This window comes from Drosophila navojoa, chromosome 4, assembly GCF_054131105.1.
Source record: "Drosophila navojoa isolate 15081-1374.11 chromosome 4, UAZ_NAV_1.0, whole genome shotgun sequence".
Lineage (NCBI taxonomy): Eukaryota > Metazoa > Arthropoda > Insecta > Diptera > Drosophilidae > Drosophila > Drosophila navojoa.
In genome coordinates, this window is record NC_142892.1 from 22,966,617 (window position 1) to 22,977,965 (window position 11,349).

At 43.2% G+C, this 11,349-nt stretch overlaps 1 protein-coding gene across 2 annotated transcripts; it reads left to right on the forward strand.

Annotated features, from left to right (window-relative positions):
• Positions 1-4,273: 4,273 nt before the first annotated feature.
• Positions 4,274-9,405, forward strand: scramb1 (phospholipid scramblase 1). 2 transcript variants are annotated; one of them, XM_089260303.1, is made up of 6 exons: positions 4,274-4,339; positions 4,396-4,633; positions 5,744-6,002; positions 7,542-8,032; positions 8,091-8,249; positions 8,437-9,405. In XM_089260303.1, exons 2-6 carry the CDS (start codon positions 4,460-4,462, stop codon positions 8,494-8,496), a joined length of 1,143 nt encoding a protein of 380 aa, XP_089116429.1. In that variant the 5' UTR covers positions 4,274-4,339; positions 4,396-4,459; the 3' UTR covers positions 8,497-9,405. The 2 variants fall into 2 exon arrangements, with proteins under 2 accessions (XP_089116429.1, XP_017958067.1); XM_018102578.3 differs by lacking the exon at positions 4,274-4,339 and having other exon boundaries at positions 4,358-4,633.
• The last annotated feature ends 1,944 nt before the right edge of the window (positions 9,406-11,349 follow it).

Below are 11,349 nucleotides of genomic sequence, written 5' to 3' on the forward strand. Positions count from 1 at the left end.
GCTCTGGTCAGAGGCTGGCTAGACAGCTGCCCGCTGTTGCCTGGCTACTCAGCCCCTCGCGCCTCGCGTCTCGCGTCTCGTCCCTCGGCCCGTGCAATAATTACACGCGGCATTTGCTTTGTTTTGTGCGAGTTTTTTGTGCGGCGAATGCTGGCAGCATCCCGTAAAAGGACGAACGCGCGCGCTTAAATAAGCAATTACCGTGTGGCAGCATCCTGCCCAAGCTCTGCCCAGAGTCCACAGGCGAGGCGAAAGGGTTAAGGCACAAGCAGCACGTCCGAGTCCTTTGCTTTGTGCTGCTGTCAGTTTTGATTTAAATCTCTGGGCCATGACATGTGGCCAGCAGACTGAACTGAAGCGTCGTCCCTCCGTTCCTCTCCCCCTCTCCCACGGCCTCTCTCTCTCTCTCTCTCTCTCTCTCTCTATCTTGTTCTTGGTAAATTCTCTGTGGTAAAATCAATAAGCGTCAAGGCGCTCTTTAAAGCCCACTCTTCGCCTTTGGCAGCCAAGTTCAAGTTCAACACTCGATAATTAATTGCGCGCCAGCTCGGAAGCCTCAACCCCAACGCCAATGCCAGCCCCAGCCCCAGCCCCAGCCCCACCAGAACCCATGACATGAATGCGTGTCGGCGAAAAGGGTCGTTGGGTCGGGTCATTGTGCTTTTAATTACAAAAAGGACCAAAGGACGCACCGAACGGGTTGCAAATGGAAATAAAGTAAAATAAAATGAAAACTCATTAAGATTTGCGCTGTGCATAAGCCCTTTTTCAGCTTTGCCGCTGCTGACCCAGTTTCGGCCAGCTCTGACCCTTGGCGGCGGCACGCCTGGCCCAAGTGCTAATTAAGTAATTAAGCTAAAAACACTTTCATCCCGTCGACGGCCACAGCGACCCAATGCGGAGCGAACCCTGACCCGGGTCAACCACCTTTGCCAATAGCCATGCATAATAACAGGTGTCGTTGAATGCGCCCTCCATCTCTCACTCTCTGTGTCTGTGTCTGTGTGTGTGTGTGTGTGTGTGTGTGGGTGCGTGCGTGTGTGTGCGCGCATTTCCTGTCATTCTTTTTTTTGTTGTTGCTGTTGTTGTTGTTGGCATTGTCCTTCACATTGACACATTTAGGCTGGCTTTGCTGCTGTTCCCCCAATTGCCTGTTTTCGCTGTCTGCCACACACACGCAACACACATGCAATATCCCTGACCCAACGCAATGCGCGATTCATTTGGTTTCTCTTCACGCTAAATAAATCTGTGATTGGCTAAGCTAATGACAGATTTTGCATTAAATGTATACTCATTAAGAGTTTCTTATAATTCGAAAGCGATAACTCTGAAGAGAATTGTCTAGCTAGATTCTACCTTGAGATTATCTACTGATTAGCTCTTTCTTACTAAAAACTCTCTTATGGCTTTTTATCAGAAGTAAAGAATGTTATATTTTGTATTCAATTTTAATATGTGCTTCGGACATAGCGAACTGATCAATTTAATCGATTAATCAATCGGCCGATATTTACAGATGAACTATATGAAGAGCGAGGCAGATTAGTTGAGATGTTATGGAAACTGATTGAGGAGAATATTTGTAGAACTGCATATGTATATTCTTTAAAGTATTTATTTTTATGTTTACAAAAGTATTTTTTTATTTTTTATACAAAAGTATTGTAAAGAAAATTAATTAAAAATATATGTAAATATGATTTTATGAAGTCTTCTAGACCTAGAAACAATAACTTACTATGATTTTGCTTAGAAGGATCGATTAAGGTTTCAATTAATCCCAGCCCGGTCTCGCAATATAAGTAAATCGCCATTGGAAGGAAAATAATCGATTGTTGTCTGTCATATCCTCATAGACTACTATTCTGATCACTTTCAAAAAAGATCATTAATGATTCATTTATTTATTTTAGACAATTTGGTCAGACATTAAAAGTGTTCAGATACTCGAATAAGTACATTCCCTCACAGTTTCAAATTTCGTTCCTCTTAATTTATTTAATTTGATGATGTCTGACGTCGTTTTCAGCTCCTCTGCGCCCCAAATACACGCATTTAAATGTAAATTATTTGAGTGCCTTGCGCGAATTCCTTAGAACACGCGCCAAAATATCTTTTTGCACCCGAATCATATCAGGCCTGAAGCATCACTCGACTAGCAGATGTTTCTCGGGCCGCCTCTGTCTGCGGGCGAGCTCGAGTTCGAGTCTGAGTCTGGGGTCCCTTCGAGCTGCTGGCCACACAACCAAAATGCAAACGGCCAACTCGAAAGCCATCGATCAATTGCCAGCATGGACATTAGACATTAGCTTCTGGCTGGCGAAGGGACAGCGCGGATCCTCGCCACTTGATTTATGGCTCTGCAGTTCCATTGAAAGTTGGCTCAGCTTTCGATCCAGAGATCCCACTCACACACACACGCACACACAGAGAGAGATATTTGATCGAGCCGACAATAAATAACAAACTAACACAAAATGCTGCCTCTGCTCAATTTGTAGTTTTCAATGCTCGAAGGCGAAAAACAGCGGCTAATGAGCACCGCCCAGAGATGAGGCCCATCTCAGTGGCCCCTGGCTGACGGGCACCTGTGCCCACCCTTGGCTGCGCTGCTGCAACTGCTTCTGTTTCTACTCATGTCTGCAGTCGGTTACACAATAGCCTCAGCAGAGCTGGGGCGGGAGCTGCAGCTGGAGCGAAGGACGATGCCCGCATTGAGCGTGCCTCTGCTGGAGCTGGAATACGTTTGCCGGCTGCCTGATTTTTCAAGATTTTTAAGCACTGCTGCTGCGGCGGCTGTGCGGGCGCCATAGGCAGGCGCAGCGCATGCCAAAGAGTTGAGGTCGAGGTCATGTGTGGGTGGAGCGCACTGCTGGGCGGGTGGGGGTGGCGGGTGGCATTAGCCGCTTCAGTTGGAGCTTTTGTGTCGGTTGCCAACCGCAGAAATGCACTCTGAGTCGGCTGTTCGTTATAGTTTTTGTTGCTGTTGCCATGCGAAAAGCAATGCCAACTAATTGAATGTGCAAAACTCTCACACACATACACACACACACACACATACACACACACACACATACACACCCACACACACTCACACTCAGATGCAACAGCATTAATATCGCGTTATATGGCGCATTAAGGCGCTCATTTCAAATTGTTTTTTTTTTTTTGCCTCTCGCTTTGCTCTCGCCCACAGAGTCGGAAATCTAAAGCAAAGACCACGAGTGGGCGGCAGTGGGTGTGGCGCTCATGCTCATGATGATTTCTCTGTAGCGCCCTGCATTTGTATTGGTAATTACAATGTCCCACTGTGTGTGTATGTGTGTGTGTGTGTGTGTGCGTGTGAGTGAGTGACGTCTGTTTGCTGTCCCTTTGCCATGGGGTGGATTTTGCTCGCATTTTTTTCACATTTATTTTTTAGAATTTTTTCTGCTTGGCTGTCACTCCCTCTCGCTCGCACTCACGCCGACAGAGCGGGGGCAGCAGCAGCAGCAGGCCGACTCTTCCTCGTCCAACAGTTTTTTCTCTGTTTGCCTGCCTCGGAAACCGCCATTTTTTATGCGCGCTAACTACGCCAACCTCTCTGGCAGCCCTCTTGCGTCGCTGCCCGCCTCTCTCTCACTCTCTCTCATCATCGCTTCCGTCCCTCTCATTCCTTCGCAGCGACCAGCCCGCACTCTGACGCACTCGCACCCTCGCACAGAATTTGCGCATTAGAAAAAATGTGGGCTGTGTTTCTGCCGTCTGTAAAAAAAATGGGAGAAAAAAAGCGAAAGAGAAGTAACAGCAGATAAATAAAAAATGGCGGTTTCTGTTGATACAAAAAGTAGATAACAGTATTTTGTACATTTATTTGCCTGCCAACAGTAAACTGCGGCAAAAAAAGCAAACAAAAAATAAATTTATTAGCTCTACATCAGATATGCACAGGTCAAAGCTCATGTCGAGGAAAAATTTGTTAAGGTACAATTTTTAAATCTATCATCCGTCAAATTGTGTATTCATTTAAATCAATTTTTAAAACTAATCTAATTATCTAATCTCTGTTTTTTATTATTTGGGTGTACCCAAAACGCCATCTACAGTACGACAGTTGACTTTGCACAGTAAAGTGCCATCTAGTGCTTATGTTATAATCTATTGGCGCCACCTATGAGTCAGTGTTTGTAAGCGGAAAGCAGTTCGATACGCACGAAACGCATATCGATACTTACATCGATAGCAGCTTCAATTGCTTAAATATTTTCTAGGTAACTTAACTGGGCACACTATTGCTATTCTGGCAACAAAACAAGAAAATATTGGATATAGTTTAGACTCGCATTTAAGGGAAATTGTAAGTACTTATACAAACATCGCAAAATAATTGATTTTAAACAAAGATAACATCAGCGAATTGAGGCGCTCTGCGTGGAAACACAGCTTCCAACCAATTGCAACAACAACGCACGGCAGCATGCATATGAACAACATCAATAAAGGTGGATACGTGCCACCAGGCTACTATCCTCCAAACGCACCGCCCGCCGAGGGAGCTCCGTATGCACCGCCCGCAAGTGCTCCCTACGCACCACCTAATGCACCCTATCCCCCGGGTCCCCCACATCCACAGCCACAGCCTGTTAACTATGTAAGTTTTTGGGGGCGTTGTCAACTTTGGTATACATAATTGAGATATACTATATATGTATATACATATGTATGTATAGACAGATGCACAGACACATAGTCAGTCAATGACGTCAATTTTAGGTTTGCGTGTCCATTTGTGCTCTGATTCATAAGCGATAGCTAGGCAATTCGCACTACACAGAAATAGTGTCTCCAGTGCACTATAGGCGAGTTTCACTGTGTAAATAATCAGATATAATCATGATTATGAAATGGAATATTTAATATTTTACTGGAACCGCAATGCTTAGCAAGTTTTTAGTAGTTCCGCTAGTTAGTTAGTCATGATATAAATTTAAGTGCGATTTTTCGAACTTATTAGCCGTTTTTAGTATGTGAATACAATTGTTGTATATATTACCTGCCGTTTAGAGACTTCTCCATATATTAACATCATTAAATTTTTCAAATATTTCTGAATGATTCTAACTAATCATTAAAAAGACTTAATCAACCTAAACAAGTCCGTCATAATTAGTCCTCGCTCTCTACTAGTGGGCCGCCCTCGCCTACTCCCCTTGCTAAACCATTTCAAATATTATCCGCATCACAGCAATGCAAATCAATCCATCTAAGTATCATTGGTTATCCAACTAATCTTTATTCTCTTATTTTGCCCGATTCGAGCAACTCAGCGACTCTAAATACGATATCGTTCAGCTCCCATTACCTCATTCATGACATTTGCAAGATATACATACCACAAATCGTACAGGGTGATCCGGTATCGTAAATATTGGTATAACAAAGGCCATGCAGTATATACAAATTCTTATAAACATAGACATAATACTATATCAGATATACTATATCAGATAGCTTTAACAATATAATATACCTTATCAGAAAACATCATGCTAGAGTAAAGATAAGCTATGTAGGAATATGCTGAAAAATCGATATGAGTCTTTGCTTTGCAAAAATGATTCATGTATTGTAATTTACTAATGTATGTATTATATCTTTACCACTTTAACTATCGTATCTTATATCAACCCATATGTAAAAGACCTTTCTTTTATTTTCGCTGATCATATATTGTGTTTTATAAACATAAATTCGGTTACAGGGATTCACACCAGGTCCACCTCAAGGAGGTTACGCACCAGTTCCCCAAATGCCGGCTGGCGAACCCAATTACGGGGGTCAAGCTCCTTTTGGAGCTGGTGGTGGGGCTCCACCTTACGGCTATCCGCCTGGGCCCGCTGGTCCCCCGCAGCCATTTGGATACCCCCCAGGCCCAGCAGGTCCGCAGCAGCCAATCATAAGCCAGCCAGGCATGCCACCAGCTCAGCCACATCCAGGCATGGGACCAGGAGGACCAGCAGGTAGGATTCACCAATTGCTAAATAAACATAGGGCTTCGCACTTTACTTCAATCTACAGACGCATTTGCATGTGGTATATTTATAGGTTCGGTGCACAGCTCAAATAGCTCTGAACGAGTGCGATAGCTCAATAGGAATGGACTGAAGTCAATAAAGACAAGGGAACGCATTCAGACATAGCCCAGTTTTACATTCCCAATTCCAATTAGGGTCGCTGCACTGTGAAAGTGATAATAGCGAGTGCACAGCCTCGCGGCCGTCGCCACGCATCGCACGGCGTCAAGGTGGTTCAAGAGAGCGTGGCGGCAGACTACAAAGTTCTTTTCTATTAGCACCCGCTTCTTTGAATTGTCCCAGATGAGCTCTTGTCCAGATAAGCAAAGATAATATAGAACCGTTTCTGTCAGCTGAAAGATGTTGTTGTTGACAGACAAAGTGCGCTTACTCTCCGACTTGATAAAGACCCCGGCGCTTCCTCGTAGCTATATGCAACCCAAAGCCAACCCGCTGGCTCTTATCACGAAGCGCCGTTCGCCGTTCGCTTTAATTGAACCAATAAAATAATACAATGCGCTATTTAAGACACGTTCGGCTATGTTGACTGCGATGAATTTTGAAAGCCGACGGGCCGTCAACTGTCAACTTGTGGGCCTCTGTCAGGCAGACGTTCAGTTCAGCTCGGTGCAGCATCGAGAACAGTCGCAACAACCTGAATATTGATTAGTGAGTGCGATGTCAGTGCCAAATACCGTAGCAGCCGCCACTGCTCCAGCATCCAGTCCCAATTACCTGTCCACACTGGATCTGACTAAAAACGAGTCTGGTGACCAAAGGGACGCCACGAGTGGCGGGGCCAGCAGTGGCTCGAAAGTGCTGCGGTTCATTTGGCACTCACTGTACAGCCAGTACAACTTCTTCTGCACAAGGTCCAAGACGCTTAAGCAGCTAGTCTGCCGTGAGGCCAATAAGCCCTTGCCCAAAAAGTTTCGCCACACAATGAGGCTGAACAAGTCGGCTAAGCGAAAGGGCTACGAGTTCTATATTAGCGACGAGGACAGGAGGTGAGCCAAATCAAAGCGTTTAGCTTAAGCTTTCCTTTATTCGTACTTCAAGTGTGACAGGCCTGTCAAGGCTAAATCAGTTCAGTGCGCTATATCTTATCGCGCAGATTGCAAATCTGCCGAGGTAGCTGTAACACAGAAAACAATTATATTATAATAGACTCGTCGTGATGAAATATCATCTGCGTAAATATTACCTCTAACGACACAATGAGATTAGATATAAAAAGTCATTGTAGTGGCATAAAAAGCACAATAAACCGCCCAGGGTCGTGGTCTCTCCATTGTAATGCCTTCAATTAGGCTTGTTCTTGATGACGTTGGGCAATTGAAACGATGACAGCGGCATTGACCAATTGACACGCTTTTGTGGGCGGTGGGGGCTCGGGGCGTGCATCCCACACATGTTGACGTGATGATATGATTGATGTGCCTTTTTACTCATCTTTTCATTTTACCTTCTTTCATTTCGCAACAGGCGACTGGATGAGTATACCCTCAGGCATTCCGAATTGTCCGCGCGGATTGGAGTACCTTACGAGTATCGACCAACTTTTAGTTAAACAGAAGGTGGAGCTGCTTGAGGCTTTCACTGGCTTCGAGACCAATAACAAGTTCTCAATCAAAAACGCACTCGGCCAGAAGGTCTACTACGCGGTGGAGGACAATGACTGCTGCACACGCAACATGTGTGGTCCTGCACGGCCCTTCGATATGAAAATTTTCGACAATTTCCAGCAAGAGGTCATTCACCTGCATCGTCCATTGGCCTGCTCAGCTTGCTGCTTTCCCTGCTGCCTACAGACAATGGAAGTCTCCGCACCGCCTGGCAATGTTATTGGATCGATAGAGCAGGAGTGGTCCATTTGCTCTCCGTCGTTCCGCATTTTAAATCACCTTGGCGATACGGTGCTTCGCATTGAGGGTCCATTCTGCACGTTCTCGCTCTGTGGCGACGTCGAGTTCAATGCAAGTGTTTGACACCTGATAGCTAAAAGACTTGTTAATAATTATATTTTCAATACAGATTGTCTCGCTAACTGGAGCGAAGGTGGGAAAAATATCCAAGCAGTGGTCAGGTCTGGCACGCGAAATCTTTACGGACGCCGACTTCTTTGGCATCACTTTCCCACTGGATTTGGATGTACGCATGAAAGCCGTGCTGCTGGGCGCCACTTTCCTCATTGTAAGCAAGAGCTTTTGTTATTTAATCCCACAAATAGATATTAAATGACCCAGAGTCCAGAGCTTGTCTAAATCAAAAGTTGATATATTGCGGCAGTTGTCGATAGCAGAAGTCCCAACGAAGAGTCAACTTATTTACTGATTTCTGTTAAATGATTTCTGATTTCACCTATTCTCTCTTCTTTCAGGATGCCATGTTCTTTGAAAAGTCTGGCAACCGCGAGGGGGATACTCCTGGAATGTTCTAGCTGTTTGTAAATTTTTGTACTATAGACGTGACCCCAATGTAGTGTGACAATGATTATCGAAACCCTGTGAACTATCGCATACTAGTCCGCTATGGCCAAAGCAAACGCATTTTTCAGTCGCCCAAATCACATTGAATTGATTTCAACAAGTTTCGCTATAAGCGATTTAAAAACTCTTGAATGTTTTCGTTATACTCAGGATACATTTTGAATGTAATTCATTTCAATTTCTGTTTTGTATTTATTAGATCACACTGTTATTGGGTTGTGTATTATGATATTTATATATATTAATTATTATTTTTATGCAAACAAACAAAATATATTCATATATATGTATATATATGTATGTATATGTATATAATGTATCGAAAAGAGAATAAATATGTTGAGGGAAAATCTGAAGAGAATAGGTACATATATAATTTTGTGTATTTAACGACTAATCGCCGTCTTAATATTCATTTAATAATGAATAATAAATATACTAAAAAGAATGGAAAATCACAAAATCAAAACAAAATCAAAAACAAATCTAGACAGGGTGTAAAAGGTACTTTAACTATTTACGTGTCTTCATATATTTAATATAAACACAAATTATATGTTTATAAATATTTAGTGAATTAAATTTATATTTATATTAATATTGCAGAGTGTTTAAAGTGAATGGTTTGAATATACATATTTATGTGCTCTGAGGAAGTACCTATCCTTGATTGTTATATGAACTTAGCAAATAAATATATGTATATATATATATTATGTGCACAGCGAGGTCGATACCTGTACATTTTATATTTATTTAAATGAATTTTAAATCAGCTTTAAAATAAAAGATTCGAATAGTATGAATTGCTTAAAAAAAAAACACACTAATTATTTTATTTATGAACACGCCAAACTAAATGAGGGTGAAGCTATATATGGAAATCGGTTTGGGGCTTCATTAATTTTAGCCAAGTGAAAATAAACAGATTTCTGGGAGCTTCATTCAGGTCATGCCTAACATTTGGCATAAGTATTAGACTTTGTACAAATGAATTTGAAAACAATCTCAGAAGCCGTAGGAGAGAAACTTGAAGGCAAAGTTTCCATATGTTAAATATGAGTAATATTGATTAATTAATACATTAAAAAAAAAAGCAGCCAAGAGGAAACATAAATATTTTTGTATTAATGATTAAAAGCAAACTCACAATAAGACTAACTGAAGAATCAACCTCAGGCAATTGGGGTCTACAGCTTAATCATATATATGTATGTGTCATATAATTTTTTCTATACAAATAAATTTTGGAACAATACATGAAATAAATTCGATTTACTTGACAATGCGATTCCTCTTTAATAGTTCACCAGGGTCGCGCCTAGAAATAAAATTAATTAGAGAGCGACTTATTTAGTTGTAGTTGAGATGTTGCCGCCATTGATTCCAGCTGTAGTCCTACTCGCGTTCTGTGAGCTGCAGACAAAAGGAGTACAGGTATGCGAATATAGTGTACATCAAAACTATGTCTGAAAACGTTGAGCAGTTGAAGAGGATTGGCAAAGCGTGAATGTTGTCAGCGAGAACAATGGCATTGAAGGTGATAAAAGTCTCCTTTCCAAGCTATCCAAACTGCTTGAATTGTATCTGTCACAGTCTGGTGGCTTGACGTTGGCTAGGAATGGGTTCAACTTAATTTATCCCACTGTCGGCCTGAGGAGCTGCGGGGCAAGCACTTTGGGAAGAACGCGACCTAAGTCAGCTTGGATGTCAGCCACAACGACTTGTTGCCCATCGACTGCTCTCTGAAGAGGCAGTGGCCCAATCTCGTTTACGCCAACTTCTCAAGCAATTCAATAGCCCGTGTGCCGGAGTTTGATGCCTTCAAGAATTTCAAGCACTTCACACTCTTGGATCTACTCACCAACGAACAGGAGCACATTAGGAGCACGATTGGCTCGAATGCCAACCTGTGGTACTTTGCCATTAGCAACAGCAATGTTGGAGGTGAAAGCTAAGACGTCTTTAAATTCAGACACTTTCAAGTCCTTCCCCCTCTTTTTAGTTTCCGTGGTGTCACTTTCGCTTGCACAGCAACTGACTTGAGGTTAAGGAAAGGGGGTGATTTGGCCCAGCTGCGAGTGCTAAACTATCTATGTACTATCTATGGCCTTGCACCTGATGTTGATGCTTTGATGTAATCGCTCGACTACAGTTAAAATAATGTGAGGGTTCTGGAGGATTATTATTAACTCACGGCAACTGGCAACTGGGCCTCTTCTTTGTTTTCTCCATTTGAGCAACAATGATATTGAACAAGTGCACCCGCTGGTTGTCAACTCCATGCCCTTTCTGGAGGAGCTACGATTGAGCCGCAACAAGGTGAGTGCACGTCAGGTCCACTGCGCTAACTGCGGGTGTTGCTAAGCTACTTTGAGAAGCTACCCGATCTGGAAATGAATAACAATCGCTCGACCTTTCTGCCTGCTGCCGCTGCTGCATCAGACTCAAGGGTAATCCCTGGCAGAGCCTGGGCCTGGAGAAACTATGCAACGACGCAAGCCTGGCATGAAACAATGCGTGAGGGAGCGGCCGAGAGCTACCAGCACGAGCTAAGGTGGCAATGGAGCAATAAATCAATAGCACTAAATGCTAGTGGAGTCGCCTAATGGGTGGGCTAGATGAGCGGAGCCGAGTGGGCAGTGGGTGGCTGGCTTTCGTAAATCACGGACAAATGAATGACCATCAGGCGCAAAAGTTTTGCAAGCCAAAGTATTTGGCCAACTGTCGTAAAACAATAAAACAAAAAACAAAACCGGCCGCAGAGCACAGCACAAATATAGAACAGCAGAGCAGCATTCCAT

What these genes read in the sequence shown, in the direction of transcription:
- scramb1 (XM_089260303.1), top strand. Translation starts at nt 4,460, where the DNA reads ATGCATATGAACAACATCAATAAAGGTGGATACGTGCCACCAGGCTAC. An exon ending in AGCCACAGCCTGTTAACTAT is followed by an intron (nt 4,634 to 5,743) that starts GTAAGTTTTTGG and finishes ATTCGGTTACAG; the next exon opens with GGATTCACACCAGGTCCACC. An exon ending in TGGGCGCCACTTTCCTCATT is followed by an intron (nt 8,250 to 8,436) that starts GTAAGCAAGAGC and finishes CTCTTCTTTCAG; the next exon opens with GATGCCATGTTCTTTGAAAA.